The following is a 25,489-nucleotide window of genomic DNA, read 5'->3' as shown; positions in this document are numbered from 1 at the left end:
GAGAAATTAGGGAATTCCAGATTTTACCCCCTACATGCAGACTGCCATTGGGGACAGCTTCAGATATTACAACTTAAAAAAAATGGAAAAAGGAAAAGATAAAAACACAGATTGTGTGTGTTCCACTCTAACAGGCTGGAAACAGTGCAATGTTATGTGTGTTCCATGAATCAGTTCTCTTACCTCCTGAATCTTCATTTTGGTGGGAAAAAAAACAATTACCCAAACTAATAGCAGTTCTCCCAGCTGAAAAGCAGAATCTTACTAGTCTGGGAATGTTTTTTTTCTTCATGCTGCTTTCCTGTCATCTGACTTTTCTTGGCTCTATTTATTACAGCCTCACAAACAGATATATTAATTAGCAGTGATCACTCCATGCTATTTCACCACAAAAACTGGACAGAATGACATGCAGATTTCAACTGACTGATGATCTTCCCTATCTTTGTGATGCCCCCAAAATGCTTCTGCTTGTTCTTTCATTAATACAATGCAAATACCTCAAGGGGAAAACACCAAGGACATTTAGGTGGGGAAATCAAAAATGCAATTTTTTTTTTGTTCTCCCAGGTATCAAATTCTGACAGACATCTTTAAGATGGTGAACAAAGATCATGCAGATGGAACTTTAAATTAATGTTTGTCCATGTTTTCAGTGAGACATGTCCAGGCTGTCCAGCCCTCCTCAGAATTGGAGCAACCTGAGGACAGGGATTCTGTTCAAAGGTCTCCTTCAGACCTGTGGGGTCTATTAAGGGCCTTTTTACACAGACATCATCTGTCCAGGGGAGGGCCAAGCCTATGGAACTGCTTCCTCAGAACATTTCAGAAGCAATCAAACCAAATAAATTATTTTATGGGACTTGTCTTGCTGCCTGTGGGAGGTTCCTGACCACTACACTCATTTCATGGCCTCTTACTCCATTTCTTCCCAGGCTGCCCAAGCAAATGGTGTGTGCTGAGTTTAACATTCTTGACCAAGGGTTAATCTAACTGGTGTTAGTGACCAGAAGATTTGTCTTAGACTCCAATGTTGGTAATTTTCTGCCCAGAGTATAGTTAATAGTAACTACCCAGTGCTCTGTAAAACCACAACAATCTAAAGGAACAGTCTCTACATTTCAGATTTGTTGTCCAAAGCACAGGTCTGTGTTTAGGACAGGCAGAAAGATGCCAGGTTACTGAACTTATCATCAAAAATGCATTTTTAAATATCTAGTATGCACCTATTGTAGACTAGAATGTCCTGGGAATTAAAAAACTAATGGGCTCAAAAGTATTTATGCTGCCTTCAATAGGTAAAATAAATCACCATATACAAAATGGAGGATTTGGAAAAAAACCAGGTCTTTATGAGACAGTAAACACTAGAAAATATAGAAAATGGGAATACTGGGTGGCCTTTTGGGGTGATTAACAGAATTGTCTGGGCTGTTCCTGAAATACCTGGTGTATACATGAAGCAGCAGTACAGGAAGAAGAGCAGGAAGAATGCTGATGAATCCTAAAGCCATGAAGAGATCTGGGTTAGCCAAGCAGAAGCAGAGCAGAACAGACAGTGGGCAGCCTCAACAACTCAATCATGAGTCAGCTTTGAATGGGGTTTGGACCTTGTTACAGCACCACAACACGCCCTGTTGGCACATCTTAAATGACTAATTGTATACAATCAGTGGTGTCCACAAGAGGAGAAATACACTGAGATCAGTCCCCTAGGGGAGTATTTTAAGAATATATGAGGCATGTCCTCAAGATTTCATCTTAACAAGTAATGATTTGAGAACAATGTTTTTCCTTTTGTCCCACTGTTCTGTGCCAATGTCACTTGCATGATTCCCCACACACAGGAACAGCTAAACCTCTTTACAACAAGAAATGTAATGAAAAGGTTGAAGTTCTAATTGCTTTTCCACTTACAACACTGTCTGCTATTGGCTACACTGAGTCTTTGCAAGTGAGATTTTCTGGAAACTGATTGTAGTCAATCATAGCAGGAGAATCTTTCCCCTGTTTTAACCTGGGCTGCAGCAAGAGAGCAGAGATGCAAAGATTCTTTTCCCACCTTTCCTCTTCAGTACCCTGTGTTATTCCATTTTCTTCAAGCCTCTTGCGAGGGCAGTAATAAATTCTTGTTAGTGTTTACTAATGTAAATTCATTCTTTGTTATTCCTGCGAGAGGAGGATTAGCAAAATGACAAAACTTATTATTTCTGGTTTTGCTGGATGATATCAATCTTTATTCAACCCTTAATTTTGTGCTGTGTCCCACCAAATAAAATATATTTGTGCATACCAGCAAATCTAAGGGAGAATTTTTAGCATAATGCACAGAAATATAGTTATGATCCCTATTAACATTCAGAAGTGTTGTACAGCTTTATCTTGTGCATGCTGTATTAAAAAGTTAATCTAAATCTGAAATAATTTCTAATTTGGAGGAAGAAAGGAATTACAACTTCAATTTCATTTTCCTGAAATGAAAGCAGCTCCCTTAGACTAAGGATGTGCATATTTTTAGGACTGGCTAAAAATTATGATCTGTGCAATTATTTGACTCTACTGGGAATGCATCTCCTTTAAGGAACTTTAATGGTTAAGATGAAGTTTATAAAACACACATATAAAGAACATTTTAGTAAAGGAAGCTCTTAAAGGAGCTATCTTTGAATAAACAGATCATCCAAACTCCCATCTCAGCCATAACTGATATTTAGAGTGAGGTATTTACAATCCTCCTCTCCACAGAGATGAGCAGACAGTGAAATTACAGTATGCACATAAGACTCTGAAATTAATGGATACCATGAAAGCTTAAAGGATCTCAATGTGTGAGTTAAACTGCACTCAAAACCAGCCACATTCAGATCAACCAGGAAGGAATTATTCCCACATCTGGAAACCTCAGATCCACTGCACAACATACTCTGAGATCTCTTGCCTTTGAGTTAAATGCCCATTCTGGGTATCTCTAAGTCAGAAAATCCACTCCTAGGTCTCTGTGCCCATTCCAGAGGACCTAAATTCTCTCTTGTAGGGTGCAGAGATTCCTGTTTTCCATTCCCATGGGCCACAAAGCAGCTCCTACTCCCAGCAGTGTGGCTGCCATGAATGCACTGAGCTGGGTGGCTGCCTTAGGAATAAATGCAATCCATTCACTGGAGATGAAGTTCAGAGTTAAAATCCATCACCCTGTGGCTTGATAAAGTTCCTGACAGAGGGATGGTGCCCCCAAAGCTGCAGGCTGCCAAAAATCTTTTGGAAAGGCCTGGGAAAGTCCTGCATCTCTGGGTCCGGTATCAAGGGAACCTCAGTTAATTTTAAAGGCTCTTCTGTCTAATTCAGCCTCAGAATTAAACTATTATGCAAAAAACAAAGGAGATTTTCAAGCTTTTCACCTTACCAAATACATTACTTTGCTAAAAATAAAGGATGATTTCTCTTTGCTCAGGGGGGCTTTGCTCAAAATTCCATTAATACTGAAGCTTAACTGAGATTTCCCCATCTTCAGCATGATTGTCTCCTTGTGTTTGTACCACTGGAAACCAGTGGGCTGTTGACAGAAACAGCACTGAAAGTTCCTTTTCCAGGCCATTGCAATTTGGCAAAAGAAACATTCTTCCACCCTCCTGCAACAAGACTTATCCTTTTTAAGTACAGATATTCTCTGATTTCTAATACCCACCACACACAGACAGCAGGACAACTGTAACAGGCAGACAGGTTTAAGCTGCTGCCCTCAGGAGCTCACAGTATTTATGATTTATCTGAAATCCCTGCAGAACCTTCCAAAAGCAAAGTATACTCAACATTTGTCGTGGCAGTTGCCTCCCAGAACCAAAAATGCTGATAGAAATTAAGTACAAAGAAATTTTAAGTTTAAAATATTGACATGAAAGTAGAGGAAATTATGGTAGCATTCTAAAAGTTGACATCCAAATATAAAAAGAAGGGCAATATTATTGTGCTTTAAAAGTAGTTATACACAATACTGTGCTTTAGCAACAGTTTGAACTGATACCAGACTTCTTATTTAGATTTAGAGATTAAAACATGGAATTCAGATTTTGGAATATGCATAAGAAATTTGAATTTCACTAGAACAGTGAATATTTGTTTTGAGGATAAAAAACACCCTTAGAAATCTAACTTCTATTACACAGTGCTACAAATCCTACAAATCCCATTGAATAAATTGAATTCATCAACTTTCAGGCTACTCTGATTAGAATCTGACCAACAAAAATTCACTCACAATTTGGCTTTTGCTACAAATTTGTAACTGCAGGGTAATGAGACAACAACGTGCCCTACCTGGGCATCCACTGTCAATGTAAGGCTTAACGAGTTCTCCAAGTTTTGTGTTGTCTGCAACAGCTTCCTTTAGCAGTTGCCCACAGCAAACTAACAGGAAGGAAGAACAAAAAAGACACAAGGTTAAATTTTAAAAAGGAAGCAACAAAGAAAAGAGAAAAAAAAAAAACCAACCCAGAAGCTGCATACTGGAATAAGGTCACTGAATAAAATAAAAGTTGTATGTTTTTTGAGTTTGTTGTTAGGGTTGGGGTTTTTTTGGCCAAGCAGAGTGAAAAGGAAGAAGACTGAGGATATGGAATGAAAAATGGAAAAAAAATAATATATTTGGCAAAGAACATATTAAAAATTGAGAGAATGTTATTAATCAAATATATTTCTGAAATAACAACTCAAGGGATTGCTAGTGGCTTTCACTTTTTATAAACTTGTAATTACTGAATAAAGTTCTAGCTGCTGAGCAGTATCTGAACCATGCTTGGAGGTGCAGAATAATGCTCAGTTCAGGAAGGGCCTCCCTGGGTCATTTAATGATCATGTAAGGATTACATTTAAAAAACTGTGCTAATGCAATCTTACTATCATTGATTTCAAACACACAGAACACCAGGAGATGCAAATTTCAGATTTGAGCCAGGACAGCTGTACATGAAATATTCCTGTTTTGAGCTTGGACAGCACAGGCTGCCCCAGGTGAGGGAATTTTACACAGAGGGAACCAAGACATGGAGAGGTCACATAACAGCAGAAATCCTGGTTACAGCTCCAATTTGGTAAATATTAGCTATAGGTCCCCCTGGAGATTATTCAATTAATAATCCTAAATTGATTCCTTTCTTCTGGAATCAATAGCACCAACAGGCACAGACTTTGATGGGAGAAGATGGAGCCTTTTAATCAGTCTATTATTAATCACACAGACCAACAGGAGTGAGAACCCCCCCAGGAGTGTTCCTGGGACAAAGCTGATAAAGTTCAATGTTTAAGTGACAATTTTAACAGTTACCAGTTGTCCTGGAGAAGCAAATTCATATTCATAATAAACAGTGTAAAAACATAACACCAACTCAGTGCACAGACCCTAATTTAAGACACCTAATAAGTCCACACCTAAATTCAGTCCAATTAATGAGGCTATTTGAACACAGATTTACATTTTTGAGCCTGTCCTTCAAGCCAAATGACCTAATAAAAATTAAATGTATGCTGAATATTATTCTGAAAAATGATGGTCTTCCAACTCTATATCAAACACTTAATTCTTCTAATATTTTGGTTACAGAATATTTAAAATAAAATTCAACATATGGGTAAAGCACTGGTAATGATTTTTAATAAAAAGAGCTGCAACTCTCTCATATTGTAGTTACTTAAAAAAAAAAAAAATGCAAATTTTGACCTAGATGGAACACTATGAAACCTGCAGTTTTAGAAAAAAAGTTGAAAAAACATTCAAAAGGACAAGAACAAAATGATTTTTAATACATTCAAGCATGTTTTGTTTTCTTTAAGCCAATTAAACAATTAATAAAAATACAGCTTTGAATAAATCTACAAATACTTAGTTTCTCACATATTTCAAATACAGCAATGGCACAATAATTGACAGCAGAAATATTCTATCAAACCTGCCTTTTGCTTAACTAAGATGATGTGACTAATCAGCAAATTTTACAGATTTGTTTAAAATAAGTTATGGTTACTCCACTGTTAGAAGACACTGCAGAACACGGAAAATATTGCCTTGATCCTATCAGCAAGCTGCAGTTTTATATACAGAACATTTTAACATTCAAATGCTAATCATGAACAAGTCTCATGCAGAATTTTTTGGACTTCCTTTACAAAAGAAAGATGATGCACTTCTAACTAATTCCTTCATTTTCTCACATATTACTTGAGATGTGCAGAGCCTGAGGCTTCATTAAAGTTCAGAGTGAATTCTATTTTAAAAGTGCCCCAATTTTGGTCAGACAGCTGAAACTACAGACATTACTCACGATCCACTGATCCACAGAAGAATTCAGAGCACTACAGGAGTCTAACAATAGAAAAATACAGATGTAAAAGGCATAAAAAATGATGAAATGATGACTAAAAAAACCTTAGAGCTGGTTTGTTACAGGATATATACTTGGTTTTCACTTCTTCATTCAAGTACTTTTCACTTCCCTCAAAAATTTGACATCCACAGCAATTGACAAAGAGAGACATTTTATAAGCAAGTAAGAAAGACAGACAGCAAAAGATAAATGATCAAAAAGAGAGAAAGGAGGAATTGAGCAAAGTGCATATTTACTGAGAACTTACTGTTGACAACATCATATTTCTGAGCTATTAGTGCTGCCTGCAGGCTCTTCCCACTGCCTGGGGGGCCAAAAAAGAGAATCCGGGGTGTAAAGGGGGCAGCAGATCGGTGCCGGGTTTGGACAAAGGCAAGAACTAGAAGAGGAGAGAAAGGCAAAAAAATACAGGTTTTAATCCATTTCTTTAAAATATATATATATAAACATTGATTAACTACTCTCTTCTTTTGAAAAAACATTGTCATGTTGATCGTGGTTTATTTTATCACTGAAACATCCAGACTCTGCACCCAAAATCAGGACACTGATAAAACTGTCCCGTCAGCAATTTACTCTGAGAGGCATTTTAGAAATCTCACTATCATTACACTCCTCTTTCTTTCATCAGTGCCTGTCAAACCATTTTAAAAGCAGATTCAATTAATAATTGCTCTCTTACCATGTTGTTTTTAGCAGAAGTAATTTTTGCTTGATAGCTACAATTTTACCATGCAAATTTTAGAGGGCTGTAATTACATTTAATACTTTCTGCAGTTTCTGAACAAATATTTAAGTGTAAAACCTTGGGATGTTAAATTAACGACATTTATCTAGCTGTGTGTGATTAAGACTCCTAATTACAATATTATAGACTTGTAGCACAGTGTGTCATGACACTGCTCAGCACTAACACAGAATTGAGTGTGGATGTTTTATTCTTTTACCCATCCTTTTTGTGTAACTTGTAAAGAATATTTGAGCTTCTCTGCCTGATTCCTCTCATTTGCTGGACATCATCCTCCTACATTTTGCTTCAAGCAGGGAATAGCACCTTCAGATCAACCTGCAGGTTTGGAAAGACCACGGGACATGTGAAGCATCATCAATGTTGCCACATTATAGAGACCTGGACTTTGTTGCAATCCCAAAAGAGAACCTGAGAGATCACCAAGAAGCCAAAAGATGTCACAGCTTTGGCAGCAAGGACAAATTGAGATTGTATTTGGAAACAGCTTTGCCCATTTGATGGCTGAGAATACCAGAGAAGGGAGCAGTTCAAGCCATGCAAGTTTTCCAGGGATCAGTCAGATGCCAAGGCTAAACTTTCTGGCACTGATCCCACCTGCCACGGTTGGCCAGAAGCAGCAAGGACACATCTGTACAGGCTCTGATTCCTCTGGGATTGCAGTGGATACAACTAAAGGTGAGCCCACACCAGCTGCAGCTTCTCTCAGTTTTTGTGAGATCTTCAGTTCCAATAAAAGACTCTCTAAAGTGTCCTTGTAATAAAAAAAGTATTTTAGGCTAAGGAATAGGACAAGCTTAAACACAACTGTTTGTATGAGTCATAAGCTATATTTAAAAAGCACAAAATGATTGGTGGGGAACATCCTGAGGATCAGGATTTTAAGTGCCATTGTCAACATATTGCTCTGTACTAACCACTTTTCACAGAACCCTCCCTTAGATGCTTTGGTATGATTAGAAAATCTTTTCCAATAAAGAAGCACCTCCAGCAAACTCCAGTTTCTACCTAGAAGCCCTGAAGTATTAAGAAACTAAAACTGCAACCACATGGGATTGTATCCATCTCTCCCTGCACTGATGGAATCCTGCACTGCCCAACTGAATTGGATGTCACATCCCACATCAAGGCAGCAGCAACTGCATTCAAGTTCACAAAATTTTATAATTGTGTGAAACAACCCACAATACTGCTCATATTTATGAGCAATCTCCTCTTTTTACCAAACTCTAGCTGGGGCAATGAAAATCTAAACGAAAATCCTGGAAAGTCCTACCCAGAAAATAGTGTTTGCTGCATGGCTTCCTCAATATCAGCTACCCAAACAGTGCTCCAGTTATTCTGAACATTTTCCACAACCCAGTGTATTGAAAAGCACAAACATTACAGGCAAAGCACCCTGCTTACAAATGATGCTTAATTTGCAGTAAATAACCAAGTTAATTAGGAGTAATGATCCCCTAGACAGTCTCCACATCTAATTATTCTTTAAAAAAAATCTGGCTGCTTGATGCACTGCAGAAAAAAGATCTAGAGAGGATTTTTTCATTCCAGTTTTCAATTTATCTCACTACATTATTAATTAATAATAATTAATATTCAGGCACTCACATTTTTATTTACAATTCAAGGCATGAATTCTTTATGAATGATGATATGAACTTTTAAATTTAATTAAGTAATTTAGAGGTAATTAATGTGTAAATTCAGAATATAAACTTCCTACTTGTTTATCTTAAAAGTGCAGCACTTGTTATTAAAAAAAAAGACCTTTTTGAGATGCAAAATTACTGGGATATAAGAGATTATCTGCAGACTGACAGCTACAAAGTACATCATCAATTGGTCTTTCTGGCAGTTTCCTTATTCTCTTCTAGAAGGATCAACATTAAAAGTCAGATTGCATTACAGTCAAGCAAAGGCAAACAAGAATTGTTGAGCAGGAAAGCTCCCAGCACAAACAGCTTTTAAACAACGAAATATTCCTGGCTTTGAACTACTCCTCCTTTTTCTCAGACTTTGGAAGGTACTGGCCCTTTGGGAGATGAACAATTGAGCCACAGGGCTCCCTTTTAGAACAGAGACTCACAGAAATGACAGTGACATTTGCTCTACTAAATCAGCTCTTCCTTGGCAGGACTGTGAGCTAAGAATTTCCAGTTATCTGCACTTACTCCAGTAAAATAATTACCAGGAACAGCCCAAGTGCTGTTCTAGAGAGAGCACAACTCAGCTGGGAGCCATCTGTGTTGCCTAATCCTACAAACTGACTCTAACAGCCAGGAACTACGCCTCAAACAGGACTTTCTCAACTTGCCACAAAGCACATATTTACCCTGTGAGAGAACATCCACAGAGGGCTGGTCTGCATTGATGGATTTCAGAACTTTCTGGTAGATGTGGAAAATCTCTGGGAAGTTTCTGTGATATTCCAGCAGCTTCTTGGACACCTCCTGCTCAGAGAGATCTTCTGGTTCCACCAACCTCTGCTGTACCAGGGGGTCACTTGGCCAGTCAAAGGTTGTGTGGAAAACCTCTACAGGGAACATGGTTAACAACTAAGAGCAGGATTTAACAGGTCTCTAGTTAAGAATACCCCTCTTAATTCCACTCCTCAAAACATCCAACCTGTTTATTTTTATTGAGTAATGTCAGGATTTTATCTCGTGATGGATGATTGATGATAAAACTTAACAGACAATATGGAGCTGAGTCTATTTGACAGTTTATTTTTTTTAATAGAAATGCTTTTATTTAATCTAATGGAAATTATTTTATTAACCCTAAAAGCATCCCTGCACCTCAAAAACAAAGCAGGACCTAGCAGAGATGCACAGAAAAATTATAAACTCATATGGACAGATCTAACCTTTAAATATTCTGTACTGCCATAGTCCACTGTTTGCAGGCTCAATACTGAGCTTTTTATTTTCTTTTTATTTTATTGGCACAGAAAATGATGCAATGTCAACAAATACCATTTCCAAACAGCTGAAATTTATAATTATAAATTCCTACTAGTTCTTAATGGGATCCCATTTAAATTTTAACCCCATCAACAACGTTTCTGAGACTAAGCAACACTCCAGTCTGCAGTGGAGGTCAGGAGCAAACATACTGCACCTTGTGTGAGAGGATCGAGCCTTTTCCCACCACTCCTCTCAATCAGCACAGTGTCTGGGGCATAGAGCATAACTAGACAACAAAAAAGGAGAAAAGAAAAAAAAAATAAAAAGTGTAGCTCTTGTTAATTATTTGCTTTGTTATTGCTATTTATTATTGCTAATTGCAATTGTTAATTTGCTATTGTTCCCTGTAACAGTTCAGATGTATCCAAGCACATTTGCCTCTTTTTTATTCCCCAGCATTCTCCCTGCAAATATTTTACTTCACTTTTAATCAGAATTTTGCTTCACCTAGTAAACAATATAGTGGGATAAAATATCCATGAATCCAGTATCCATGGGCACAAACTGTCCCCATTATCCAAAAAAACATCACCACCAGCAATAAAAAATTGTCTCTGGAGGCTCAGACAGAAGTTCCCACTGAGCCCTCAAGACTGACTCTCTTCTACACCACAAACCATTATTTTTCACCCAGGTATTTTGGTGGTGAGACCAGTGAAACTGATTTTTTTATAATCTCATAGAGAAGTGTTCAAACTTGTTTAGAAAGCATCAAAAGAGGAAGAACCTGTCACTTCCCTGGGCTGTTTTTGGGTAAGCATCCTTGCAGTTAAACACCGTAATTTAATTACTATTTTCAGTGCATTTGATTACAGGTTTCAAACAAGTTCTTTTTATGACTTTCTTCTCTGTATCATATGGCTTTTTCAGACACTTTTCTCCCTATTAAGGTACTCAAACACTGTAAATCTCATCTCCTCTCAATCTTCTTTTTGATTAACTAGACAGACTAAGCTTTAAGATTCTCATTCAGGTCTTGGTGGCACAGGTATAATTGTGAGCAAAACTCAACTTCAGATGTTATTAGGTATATTAAAAATACATGCAAGTACTAGACATTAAACATTTTTGCCTGCAGTAACTCTACTGCAGTGATTCTGAATTCTTCTTTAACAGCTGAATATCATCTAAATGAAATCCAAAGTGACAATTCATCAAGTTGGATAAATTTTGTTCACTGGCAAGCTTTGCATTTATCATTTCACACTGCTTTCCACACAATTGCAGTATTTTTTTATATTCTAGGTAGGTCCTTTAACTATAATTTGGGACGAGTGGCTTCTCCTGTATGGCAAGGGCAGTTGTCAAGGTCTTGTCTAGTAGCCCTTTGCCAGTAAAACATTCCACCCAAAACCAGTCTGAATCCACCCCCACTCCGAAAGGTCAAGCTTAAAATCACCATGTTTCCACTTCATTTGGTAAAATTTACATTCCCTAATTCAACACAAGCATAAATTTGTGTTTAGTATATGAGGAACTAGTTTAGTCTGAGGATAAAAGCTGATTTTTAGAGATGGAAGTCAGGAGCAAATCTACTTGTAGCTGCTCAAAAACACTTGGTGTAGGGTCTGGAATTTACAGAACTCTGATGTGGAAGAGGAAACTGGTGTGAAAAGAAGGGCTTAAAGTCTCCCAGGTTACCTCAGGCTCTCAACCCTACTCAAATATTCTGCTGTCTGATGACTGTCTCCAGCACTGGTATTGAATTTACTGAGGATTTTTTGAGACAAACCCTTCTAGTCTTTCCTCCTGGATGCAAATCACATACAAACCTTGTACTGCTTACCAACATGCCTAGGAAAAATGCCAGATGATTGCAGCATCCATGCCTGTTCCTGATTTTCAGGGAAGCCTTCCAAAATCCATCCCTATTGAACAAAAACATGAAACAGTTATTGATCCTGAAAGAGAAAAAAAACCAAAATTCATACTAAATCTCAGTGCTATTTACACAAAAATTACCTCATTCTGAACCCTCCACAGCACAGTATTTCTCATGTATGCTTGTGAGAGAAGAAAGCAAACATGGAGCACTGATATTTTTGTGAAATGCATGCACTGATTCCACTGCCACACAGCAATGGGAACTTATGGATTGTAGCAATGATTTTTTTTCTTCATGTTTCAATCTTAAAAATAAAAACAAACCAACTTCAATCTTGAATAAAAACAACCCAAAACAATTTCTACAGTTTTGAAATATTCAAAAGGATACCAACCCACACTGGTATATATATATATATTAAAAAAAAAGGAGCTAAACAAATCTAAAGACAGAGTTAATGCCAAGAATACTGAGGAAAATATGCATGCTTTCATTATTTTCTTAAATTATACAGGAAAACTCACAGTAATGGAACCAGCGTTCCCAGAGCTAATGAAGCAACAGAGCAAAAGAAAGAAAAAAGAAAAAAGAGCCTTTTGCTCCCTTAAGTCCTTGTTATAGCCAGCTAAGTGTTGGATTGAGCATCTTTAAAAAAACATTTACAGATCTGTGAAATACCATCGGAGAGCTGCAGCCTCACTCAGTTTTTGTCTGATGCAGTATTTGAAATCTAATCCACTTCCCAGGCTCAAGCCTGAATCTTCTGAACTCTCCCTAATTTATCTGTTTGTTGCCTGAGCACACAACTTCTTGCTGTTATATCCCATCCCTCAAAATAACTTTGTGATACCACAGTAAATCTGGGAGCCATCTTCGTGCTGAAATAAAGGAGATATTTTAATATTGCATTAGCTGGCAATCATTATCATCTCCCACATAAATCTGGTGCTCTGTCAGTGTGGGGTCCAAAGGTTCTCCAAGTATTTCAGGGAAATCTATCTCCAGGACTTCTGTGGGATGGAACAGGCCATTCCAATTACACAAGAAAATAGAGCAGACTATTTAAAATTCCTTAATTAGCCTGGTTTCAGGAACATGTCATCCTGCTGACAGATGTAGAAAATACAAGACTCAAGTAACTGCAAGCCATTTTTGCCACTCCCAGTGTTTGCTCTGCCAAATTAGAATGAACCACTGGCTAAGGTCACACAGGTGCTGAGAAATCAATTTATCCCTTGGGACTTGCAGAAGGCAAAGCTGCACAATGTTTGTAGTGCTATGCCAGGAACTTCAGCACTAGTTTGGAATATATTGTGTACAAGATATATAGAGATATATATATATATATATAGACCCAGATCTTCTAGGGAGAAATGGCATCTGAGGTCTGAGGCAAATAAATCAATGCCAATTTACACAGACCAAAAATCTGGTTTATTTTCTCCACTCTGAGTGCAACGTTTTTGGAAACTATAACAAAAAAAAAGAAAAAAACCCCACAAAAACCACCCCACAAAAGCTGAAGTCACTACTGCTTATGGCTCAAATCACATAATGTGCAACAGGCAGTAAACAAAATACTCTAACAATCCATAATCCATACTTTTAACAATCCACAGCAAACTTCAATAGGTTTACATACAAATTTCAAAGGTCCTTAAAACAGGCAATAAGCAATTTTATATCAAAAACTTTTGACTATTTAGGGAAAAAAGCTCAATAAATAGCTTCCTACAGAAAATATATTTTAAGGCATTAAACAAATGCAAAAATCAACACACAGTACAAAAACTGAGCATTTTGGAGCTGATTTCCAAGGTCTCTGAGTTGCAGGGTATCAGTCAGTCCCTAATTAGAATATATTATCCATCTACTTGACACTTCAGTGAAATGTCTATTCCAGCACAGAGCTGCAGCTTTGTTCAGAACAGGTTTATTGATATTCTGCTGCATTCCCTCTCCATACCCCCAGTGGCTCGGTTCTGTTTTATCACACATCAAAAAGGCCGTATGCTCAGGGCACCCCATGCACAGCTCGGAGCTGGAGGTCTGAACAGCTGCAAGTAGTGTGGTATCACAGGAGGGACAAGCTCCAAGCAGATGTCACAGATAAAATAAAATAAAAAATAAAAAAAAAAGGGGAAAAGAAAAAAAAAAAAGAGTGAAAAGGGAGTGTGGCTTGGGAATGAAGCAAGAGGAAGCAAGACACAGCAGAGCAAGACCTGACTTAAAATATGCCTATCATGCTTTATGCAAACACTGGTCTTTTTTTGCCCTCCTGACTATCATGAAAGTGTAATTAGTAACTTCACATGGTAAATTTGTTTCTTTAAGAAGCCATCTATTTTTGGTTCTTGATAGCAGTAACCTTCTATCCAGGCATGGATTGCACCTTATCACATCAATGGTGGAATGAAGGGTAAAAGTGAGAAATTCCATGGTGCCTGTACTCTGTGGTCACTGCTCCCTCTCTTCCAGCTGGGAACCTCCCTCCTTTCCTACATGAACCCTGTAAACAGAGATTTTGCAGCTGCTTTAATGCCAGGTGAGCTGCTCCTTGGAGACCCAGGCCATGCTGAAAAATCAGCAGCAAGGAAGCACTTTCAAAGCCATCACTTTCTTCTCCAGACTTCAGGAATCTGGAGAAAAGGAAATGCTCAAGGTCATTCCCAAATGTAAATCTCCCTGCTTTGCTGGCAGTTCTCTCAGCTATGATACCAAGCCTACAGACTTTCACACTTTCCACCACAATAATAATAATGACTTGGGTATTCAAGTTCCCTCCTGTTATTTGACCTGTACATTCTCCATATTTTTTTTAATTACCAATTCCAAAATTGACACTGCCTTTGAATAAAGAAAAAGAAACGGCAGAAAGAAATAATGCTGAATTATGTGGCATATAAGAAAAAAAAACTCAGCTAGAAGCATAAAGGTCATGAATATAGCTGTTTTTAGGAAAACAAGTAATCACAACAGTTTTTCTACATTATTATTCAGTGGTTTTGAATAAGTATTACATGATTTTCACTCCCAAATAAAGAAAGGGGTCAGAAAATAACACACATACACAAAAATATTATCAGCAATAGCTTTGCCAGCATGGATCTAAAATTCTGGAGATTTTCATAGCATGGCAGACTAAGGAGTGCAGCAGAAATACTGACAACCCAGCTCTTGCAGTCCATCAAAATGAGTGGTATGGATGAGGGAAAAAGCTCAAACCTTGCCAAATTTCCCAATAGAAAGGAACCTCTTATGCCCCACATTAGTTCTGTCAGCTGAGGAAGGTGGAAAGATGTTTTTAAAAGTTCCATTCCTCTCAGAAGATGTGGTGAATGGGCAGATTCTCTCCCTGGATAAATCTTTGTACCATCACTTTCTCTGCATGGAGTTTCACAGAGGAAAACATGATTATCTTTAGCTATCAAGGTAAAACCAAACAGAGTCATTGTTCTCTTTGCTTTCCCTTTCAAGTGCAGCCACAAAAAAAACCACCAATCTCAAGTAATTCTGCCACTCATTGTGTGAATCACTGGCCTAAGTTTAGTTTCTAAAGATGCTAAGCCTTCCGGAAGGTGCCTCAGCTCTCTCTCTCAAAGGCATTCTGAGCAATCTCTCTCCACTGGCTTTCTCCAGCTCCATGAATTCCCTCCACAACCCAATCAGTCAGAGGGGCTGCAGCCAAGCTGTGCTAACCCTGCAAGATGAAAATTCTCTATATAAGCCTCACAAGAGCCAGGCTGGAACATAATGTTTGCAATAAGTTTCCTGTGTGTGCTGCAAGACCTCCCCACCTGATCCCTCGCTGTCCTGACTAGGTTTGTGTTAGAAAACACATAACACAGGGCCTCAGCAGAGCAGTTGATCAATAAAAATGTTCTCCTTAGAGAACACCAGTGACATCTATAAACCTGTGAGTGTCAAAACAACGGTACAAAAAATCCTGTATTCCTACTGTCAGTGGGATGAAAGCTGTACAATTAATGCCAAGCCAATGACACCACAAGGAGAAATAAAACAAACAGCTGGTGGTACTGTGGTCCAACATGCTGTTCCTAATCTATGAACACTTTCAGTGAAAACATGCTGACTCATGTTTTGAAAGAAATGGCATAAATCTGGTCAGTGATGAAAAAACCCCACTGCATTAATTGTGAGTTACACACAGAAAATATTACACTTAAAATGCATAGATCCCCTTTCAAAGGAGAAAATAATTTGTGGTCATTTTGTGTGTGTCTATCTATTAATGTAAAGATTTTTAATAAGCATCACACTATTGAAAAACAAATCATGTGTTTTTCCCTAAAACCTGCTGAAACCTCAGCTAGGGTGGTAACATCCACTCCATTCTTGCTGAATGTCAGGGAAGCTTCATTAAGGGGATTTCTTCCCCCCTGGTTCTGTAAGACACCCAGCACTGATTCAGTGCTGCTGGTAATAACAACAGGAACATAAAATGCAGGCAGGACTCTGTGCAGCTGCTGGCATTTTAACCACACTGTCACCTTACTCATACATGACCTAATTAAATAATTAAAATAACTCACTGAGAGATCCTTCCCTCATTATTGACAGGAGAACTAAAACCATGCCAACAATTATAGAGCACAGGGGAAAAAAAAGATGGAAAATAAGGTGGATACAGCCTGGGGAGAGCAATGTATTTTTACTGACAGCAAAACTCACTTAAACACTGGGAAAAGTAGCTGTTGAAAACATATGTTCTTTTAATCAGGGAAAGAGACCTATGTGAAAAAAAGAGCATTTTTGAGAGGTTTTAGAGCTCTTGTTATAAAAGAACTAAAAATACCACAAAAATTAACAAGATAGTATACCACATGTGGTTTTAAACAGGTTCTCCTGCCTACTGAAGGGCCTAGGTTCTGTGGGGGTTTATTGCAGATAAAAAAATACATTAAGTGCTACCAGATACATAACCTGGAGTAATGAGTTTAAATGAAGTAAAATAGTTTAGCTAAAAAGACCTTTAAGGAAAACCAGACAAACCCATATAATTCAAGCCCAGTGAAACGCAATACAAAAGTTTAATTCTACTTTGCAAATTCAACATTAATGGGTCAATTATAGAGTAAAGTCTGCAGTATTTTATGAAGAAGAGTTGATACCATTTAGGATTTCTGCAAATCCCTTTTCTTTTTCTTTTTCTTTCTAAGGATCAAAAAAAAAATAAAAAATCATTGTTTCAGTCTCCCAGATGATGAAACATGGAGCAAGAAACATGGGATCCCACACATTTGAACACAACTAAGCCTATTAAGTTGCCTCTTTGTGTAAGCTAAGAGTGAACATATTAATTATTACCCAGAAAACAACATATTCAAGTGCAGTGTTTCCTAACACAGGAAGAAAAAAAAAACCACAATGAGAAAAAATAAAATTGAAATTAGTAACACTAAGACTCTTTTCTTCCCCTTGCCTCAAGAAGAGCCAAAACCTTAACAATATTGATTTCTATCTATTTTCTGTTTATCTGTTTTGTCCACTCCATCTCTGCCAGTTGCCCCAGGCAATCAACAAAGCTCTGCTTGTTCAGCCTTTGATCATCTCTGTGCTGGAAGATTAGCATATGCATACTCTCATCCTCCCCTTTATCCTGTTAATAAAGCTCCAAACTCCCTGTGCTGATGTTCAAGAAAGCAAGCGGCTCGGGAGCCCCGATGATTTGCCCCCATTCCCTGCTCTGCTCAGGACTTGGAATGCTAAGCACCAGGCACGAGTTGTGTAAGTGCTTATCCACCCGCCCTCGGAGGAGCAATTCTTACTTGTTTGATGCAGTCCACGTTTGACAGACGTTCCTGGATCAGATTGGCCCAAAGCGCGTTGGGAATTTTCTAAAGAAAGAACAAAAAAAAAGGGCTGAATATTCACAATTGAGTTCAAAAGGAATTTTACCATGCAGGCACGTTGTGGTTAAAGGTGAAGTGAGATGTCTTCTTGGAAATAAAGAAATAAATAATTCTGTGCGAGTCCTGGGTCATTAACATGAGTTAATGACAAAGAGTTAATAAGGGCACAAAAATCAGTGTTAAAGGGAAGCTGAGCACAGAGCATGAGCATGAATATGAATAAAATGGGGGTTTTGCACACCGACGTGGAAGCAGCGCCAAGTTCTGCACACTGACACACACATTGGTCATCAGACCTGCAAAGGGACCTAGAAGAACATCACATCCACAAAGCAACCTTTTAACCACAAGGATCTGACCCCTGAGTGCTCCATGTGACAGAGGGCTCAGCATCAGGGACCTGCCAGCTCTCAGTGACAGGCAGAACCTCAGACACTGAGCAAACAACACAAAGTGACTGATTTTCAGCAGGTTTGTTTCACACCTTCAAGTAACCCTCACCATCCAAAAGGTTTATTAAAAATATATTTTATAGTTGAACTTAGTTTATTTTTAAACTCAGGACTGTGAAATGGGATGGAAACTGCATCTGCCAATATTTTCAAAGTGCTGTTTAGTTCTGTGACTGCTACTTTGTCCATCTCTAGCAATATTTTGTAAGAAGGCATTTGCTATGTGACAGAAGAACGAAGTTCCTATACAGACTAGCACCCCTCAACATTTCTTCCATTTCATTTGATTTCCTGACAAGAAATCAGCAATGCTCTCCTTTCCTTCTAGTAAGAATTTGCTTCACTATTTTCTTAATTTAGGCTTTCATTCTATACTGAATTTGGTTAAACTCTGTGTTATCCAGTTTAACTCCAAGTCCATGCAGCTCATAACAGCCATTAATCATTTCACTAAATGCCTTGCCTTATTAATTCTGACATTATTAGTAAAATGAATGCTCAGGAAAAAAAAACAACCTGCAATCAGATTCTCTACGTCTCAATTAAAATAAATTATCCTTCACTGAACAATGTGAGCTTGAGTCTCTGTTTCCTTTAGTTCTATATATTGTGGATTCTCATATCTTTTTCCTAACCAGTCTGAAGGGTATAAACCTTAAAAGGAGTATTTCCATAGGCTTGGAGAGGTAGATAGGGCAGGAATCAGATGCTTCTCTGTATTCAGGATAACCTTTCAACATATTTTTCCAATCTAATTGCCACTAATTTTTAATAATTAAACAATTGTCTTTTAGTAAGACAATTAATTACATTTCTGATCAACTAATCCTGAAACTCATGGCAGCTTGAAAAAACATTCTTTGGAGCAACTCCTTTGAATGTCAATTCATACAAGGAAAAAATGTGGCTGATGATGTGGGAAGATTTCATAAAATCTTCTTCATTAGATGATGAAACAATTTCACCAGGAGTGGTGGAAATGGTCCCACAGAAGGCACTTTGAAGGAGGATGGAGAAAGTGCTCCAGAACACACAGAGGAGCCCAGGTGGCCCAGCCAGGCAGCTTTTGCTTATCTCTTTTGTCCCCAGCTCTCAGTGCCTCTCCTCACATCAGCCGTGCATGAGCCAACACTCAAGCAGGTAGCAGAGAAGGAGGGAATGGAATTGCTGTGTTTGTTGAGAGTCAGCAGGTCCCGAGGGTGCTTTGTCAGAGCCTCCTGCAGCCCCTGTCACCTTCCAAAGGGGCACCACGCTGCTCCCAGGGACAGCCAGGGCCTGGCTGCTCCTTTCATGTGTCATGTCAAAACAGGCTGCAGACTGCTGGGGGGCTGCTTTGCTAAGCCTTGCCAAACCAATTTAAACCAAATTTATCCTCACTTCGCTCTGTGCAGTGGTGTTCTTACTCCTGTCTTTGGAGTGGGGTTTGTTGCACAAAAACAATCAAGGACACACATTCAGGTATTTCAGTGTTTTAGCTCCTTCTGCTCTCTGTGGCTCAATTCCAGTCTCATTTCCTAGGCAGTTTTCCTCCCACTGAGCAGTGGCCTACAAAATCATTTTCAATAGGCTGCTTGCATAATGAATGCCTAATTATTCCACTAGAAATCAAGATATCTGGTACATATCAGGTAGCCCATTTATAATTTATCTCTCATAAACACATAAACATATCGTGAGCCTGGTAGATGGGATTGCACTTCCCAGAAACATTTCTTCCCAGTGACACACATTTGATAGAAGCCAAACCACACCTTACCCACAGAGCTGTCCCAACACTCAGTGCAGGTAAAGGAAACACTGCTGTGGGATTTTGGTCATCTTCACACTGCTTTTCAATCCATGCTGGTTTAATCACTATTTCCATATTTGCTGAAAAATTGTACCCACTCATGATTAATTTTAAATATTCCATGTTATTTCAGGAACATCATATTTCAATTTCCACGCCTAGTCTACTCAGAGTTATATTTCAATTCCCCTTTCATAAAATTCCCACACATTTTTTGTGGGAGACCTTTTCAGTAGACATTTTTCTTGGGAGTTTGGATATATTTGCTCTGAAAACAGCAGCAGCTATAAACTTCTGGCTTCTCCAAATTGGCACCTTGGAGAGAACAGTAATCAAGCTTGAAGAAATTTTCTTTAGGATCCTGAGTATCATGAATGTTTAGATTTAGTTTGTTCAGATAATACACATGAAAGGCTGGTCTTTTTTGGATGCACAAAACTGTAACAGTTTATTTTTGTTCCCTCCAAGTGGCTTGCCCTGGAATAGACTGGAATGCTGACCATGCATAGTTAAGGATGCCTTGGATTTTTTTTTTTTTTTCTCTTATTTTATTCCTTTTTAAAAAGCACAGGGACTTGACACAACTCTGGAGCAGTTTTAAGTTACTAAGTATTATGCAAACACCTTAGCTGCAATTTAGTGTAGCATTAAGAGGACACCCATCCCACAAACCCACAATTACCACAGTTGTTTCAACTTCTTATTTCATCCAGTTAACAGGAAAAGTGAAACATGCAATAGCTCATCATTAGACTTCACTATAGGAAAACCTGAAGAGGCTTCCTATTAACATTATAATAACTAAAGATGAGGGAATAATTTGCAATGATTTATCCAAAAAATGTAGCCTCTTTTTCTGTTCATGGAATATTTATTGGTAGCTTGTGGTTCTTCAATTTACTGAATATTCAAAAATATTTGACTTCTTTTTGGAGTATTTTTACATGCAGAATGATCACATGCTGCTTTGAACACTCAATATTCAAAATTCACTACCTGAGCTGTGCTCATTAGTAAGTGGCCAGGTATGTGTGGGTGAATGCTTGTCCAACTTGAAAAATGGAGTTTCAGAGAGTAATCATGGATTTTAAATACGCTTTCCATGGCTTCCTGTGCCAGGAAAACCCAAATGCTTTAATGGGTAAAAACAAAAGAAATTAAATCTTGGCTGAAGATAAGTAGGTAAAATATGTGAACAAACATTTGCAGAGCTTTTTGCAGCATTTGTCCAGGTCCAGTGACACTGGCCAAGTGACCTCAAACTGCCCAACCTCCGGCTCTGGGGTTAATGCAGCCACAGTAGCCTTAGATGTGAGAAAGACATTAAATTATATTTATGATCTTCACACCAGACTCCCCAAAAACCATAGCTTTAGTTCCTACTTTTCTTCTTCTCCACTTTATTAAACTGCTTTGGCCAGGACTACAACTTTTTAATGCCCTGGTTATATCCAAACTCACGGAAACACGATGTAAACGAACAACCTTATCTAGAGGAACCCAGGAGTTCCCTCCTAATTCTAGGAGTTACATTCAAAGAAACAAACTCACATAAAAGAACAAAATTATTTTATTATCCTCCAAAAAATCTAAAATCAAACCCAAAGGCAAAACTGCACACTACTGAACCACCAGCAGCCTCTGCTCTGTGGGCCCTCCTCACTACCTGATTAGCCTTGACATTTTTGACTTTCATCTTCCACACCATCCATCTTTTTAAATCAAATAAGCCCAAAAGGACACCCTTGAAAGTGCATCTGTATAGTCTGAAATATGTTAATAATTACAGTAATTAAACCAAAGGGAATTTTTGTTTTAAAATCTCCCCCTCCAAGTATAAATTTATGAACCTATCAAAACAATCTTCAATAATTAGAACTAAGATTTCAAAGTACATATTCTCAGTAAGAATAATTCTATATCACCCCATCCAAATGCAAACATTTTTGACAGTGAGTTCAGGGAGTTCAGTGAACTCTTTCCTCTCAGATCTTGAAGTGTTACATGAGGCATCTCCAAACTTCATTCACTAATCCAGTATTTTATTCAATTTTGATAAACACTACCCTATTTTAGCCTAATTTTCTAAGGAAGAAACCTCCTTATCACACCATCTGCCATCTCAGCAAATTACAAATCTGTTGGCCAATTGCAATTCTAAATTGGATATAGCAGGGTTGTAGGATTCCCAGAGATAGGAAACTGCTTCAATTTTTATGAAAATGGGTGATAAAGAGACAAAATAGAAACTCAGACTAGTGGACTTGTTAGAAAAAGTCACAAAAAACCCAGACTTCTTCCATTCTATTTCTCATGGAATACCTTGACAATGGAGAAAGGAATCAGCCAAAAAGTCAGGAATCAGATTCTTCTCTGTATTCAAGATAACCTTTCAATGTATTTTTCTAATCTGTCACCAACTTTTAATAATAAGACAATTACCTGATCAACTAATCCTAGAGTCATGACACCTGGAAAAATGTTCCTTGGACCAACTCCTTTGAACATCAGTTAGGATACCCACAATGAATGGATTTAAAAATCTGACTGGAGTAGCTCAGGTATGCAGAATTGGGGAAAATTCAACAATCTGAGTCAGCTGCTCCTGCCTCAGCTTGAGAGCTTCCAGGGCTGTCAGGAACTGACTGGATTGTCATCCTCCTTTTGAGTTAATGCACCAAGTAAGTTATTTGTGTCATGCTACAGAGAAATCAAGCATGCACAACTAAGTAGCACTGTCAGATCAAAAAAAGTTCTTTGTGTACATATTTTCCAGAGCATTTTGTACCAAAGGAGACCTCAGAGATTAATGCTTATTTTATTGAGATTATCAAACATGCCCAGATAGAAGACACTGTGTTTAATAATAGAATCAAACATTCTTTAAACTGGATTGTGCAACCCTGGATTTACCCAGTTCTGCTGCTTGTTTCAAGGTTAATATTTTCAAGACCTCCATCACTTTGCATTGTCTCCCTCTCCTGCCCCTCTTCTGTGTCCTGACACACCAATGTACAACACAGAGAGAAGAGAGTCTTTACTCTCATCTGCTCAACTCTGCAGTAAAAATCATGGGAATGCCACATAATTCCCATTCTGTGACACAAGAACAACTGTTACTATATTCTCTTACACACCTGGTTTCTTTCTTTATATGCCTTTGCTTCCTCTGTCTGCATTAGTACTTCCTTGAATAACAAAGTCTCATGAGAGACACGTATGGCATTGAAATGTTTACAAAGCCACATTGCCTGAGGGAAGAAAAAAAAGATAAAATACAGGTTGAAATATTTGGAAAGAAAATCAAACCATTTTTTTCAGAAGGCTGCAGAAAGACAGAGCTTTCCTAGCCATACATTAAAGTATACAGACATTTAAGTATATAAGCAACTTTAAGTAGTTTCTTATAAAGACGTTCAAGAGTATCCAGCTTTGAATAATGGCTTTTTCATCTCCTGTACCTTAATGCAGAATTTAAAGAAGGAAACATTCTTGCTGCCATGCCCTCACCAGCATCACCTGCCTTTTCTGAGGTTCAAATGCAACTTTGACCTTTGCATTTAAGTGGTGGCAGTGGGCATGAGACAACAGAACATGCAAATCACAGCAAGGCAACACCACAAATGTGTTATTACCTTACTTGCCCCAGGCTAATTAGTCTTGCTAAAAGGCTGGGAAAATAAGACAGGCAGAATTCTGTTGCATTCCAACAGTTTCACTACCTGAGTTCATCTATCACTTGGATAAATCTCAAAATTCTTTTTCCAGAATAGAACTCTCCAAAATGCTGAGCTCAGTAGAAAGTAAGAAAGTGCTACAACCCTGAGGGTAAGGTACTCACAACTGTAGTTTTCCCAGAAGCAGGTGGACCAAGGACACAAATTCTTGGAGCTATGGAACAAGGATATGCAAATGTCAAGATGCAGAACAACAAAAATCCCAACCAGTTTCCCACTCCTGTATAACATAATATCAAAGTAGCCACCATGAAACAATTATTTCAACTGGAAAGCTGCCTCAGCAGAGACTTCGGGATTGGGCTCCATTGGGAAAAAAAGGGGGAACAGAAAATCAGTGCCAGCTGGGTCCTCCTTTAATCTCCGTGGTCAATGAGATTAACACTCTAACTGTGCCACTTGGAGAGATATATGAGATATGTATATCTCAATCCATTTAAACACATGGAGAGTTTAGTGGGTGAACCATAAGATACAAACATTTCCTTACCTGAATTTGACTTTTATTCCTGAAATATTGATTCAGAACTAACACATTTTCTGATGAAAAAATATTTCAGTTTTTAGTTTCACCTAGATAGGTGAAACTAAACATCAGGATTCAGAGAAGATTTAGATACTGCAAAATGAAGGACTCCCTCACTACGCTCTTTAACAGCTGCCTTCAATTTTTCTAGTCACCATTTAAGGTATTTTTTTCTCATTTCTGTTTCTTGTGTTTCTCTGCTGCTAGTCTCTCTCCTCTCTCTGAGGGGGCAAGGTGCAAAAAAATGCATCTCAGTTCTGAGGAATTCTTAATCCAATGCACACACACAACACAATAGGCATTACTGCCCTAAGCTTTGTTGGGAATGAATTAGAGGCAAGACAAACAAGAGAAAAAGGAGCCGCTCTTAGGAAAGTATTTGGAACTTTTTCCATAAATACACCTTGGGCTGCAATCCCTTGAACTGTCATTTTATATTAACAGCTTTGATGTTTTCCCCCCTACCCCACAGGGGAAAAAAAAACCCAAATCAGAGTCTGTGCAGGAGGGACTGGTTAGTATTTACTGGGAGTAACATAGGTCAGAGCAGAGGAGGGATCCACTCACCCAAAAACCTCAGCTCTCAATAACCAAGGGAGATCGTGTCTGATGGTAACAGACAGGCAAGGATGTGAAATGTATTTTCATGAGGTATTCCATGCACTTAACAGTTATTGGGCAGGTGCAATTTTTAAACATACATGAAACCCAAATTACAGATTCATCTTTACAAAGTTATCTGACTTGGAAGGTTTAAGAACAACTCCCCCCTTATTGGTTCTTGCAAGTGAAACAGAACTAGTACACAATGTAGAAAAATACTTTAAAAGGATACATCAGCTGTTTTTATCACTTAATTTATTTCAAATGTAATGTGATTAAATCCTAGGGTTTTTTTAAAATCTAACACCTTGAAACTCCAGCCCGGTACTTAGGAATTATTTATAAACAGCGTCATAAAAGAGTGCTTGGGTGCCAACACTAATCAACTTCTTCAAACCACTTCAAAGAAAATCAAAAAACCTTTCCATCCACAGATCCTTTTGAGGTTTAACTAGGAACATGATTTAAAATTCACAAGAAAGCCCTTAGGTATTGAAGCTTTAATACACAGCTTTCTTGGACAAACGTTTGATAAAAAACGAAACATACCATTATATACACCATCTCATGCTTTAATATTGCCCAGGGCTACT

The 25,489-nt window shown here is 38.1% G+C and overlaps 1 protein-coding gene across 1 annotated transcript in view; it reads right to left on the bottom strand.

Moving 5' to 3' along the window:
* Window positions 1-25,489, bottom strand: part of AK8 (adenylate kinase 8) — a 65,405-nt gene that overhangs the window by 35,155 nt on the left and 4,761 nt on the right. The window contains exons 3-10 of the mRNA XM_005527344.3: window positions 23,872-23,921; window positions 23,168-23,281; window positions 17,706-17,774; window positions 11,878-11,959; window positions 10,246-10,317; window positions 9,458-9,658; window positions 6,622-6,753; window positions 4,312-4,401 (exon numbers count right to left, since the gene is read on the bottom strand). Coding sequence (XP_005527401.2) covers window positions 4,312-4,401; window positions 6,622-6,753; window positions 9,458-9,658; window positions 10,246-10,317; window positions 11,878-11,959; window positions 17,706-17,774; window positions 23,168-23,281; window positions 23,872-23,921 — 810 coding nt within the window. The remainder of the gene's footprint in view (window positions 1-4,311; window positions 4,402-6,621; window positions 6,754-9,457; window positions 9,659-10,245; window positions 10,318-11,877; window positions 11,960-17,705; window positions 17,775-23,167; window positions 23,282-23,871; window positions 23,922-25,489) is intronic.

Source organism: Pseudopodoces humilis, chromosome 22, assembly GCF_049639895.1.
Source record: "Pseudopodoces humilis isolate 2021_Gansu_Grassland_sample_001 chromosome 22, ASM4963989v1, whole genome shotgun sequence".
In the NCBI taxonomy this organism is placed as follows: domain Eukaryota; kingdom Metazoa; phylum Chordata; class Aves; order Passeriformes; family Paridae; genus Pseudopodoces; species Pseudopodoces humilis.
This window is presented reverse-complemented; position numbering and strand designations above follow the sequence as displayed.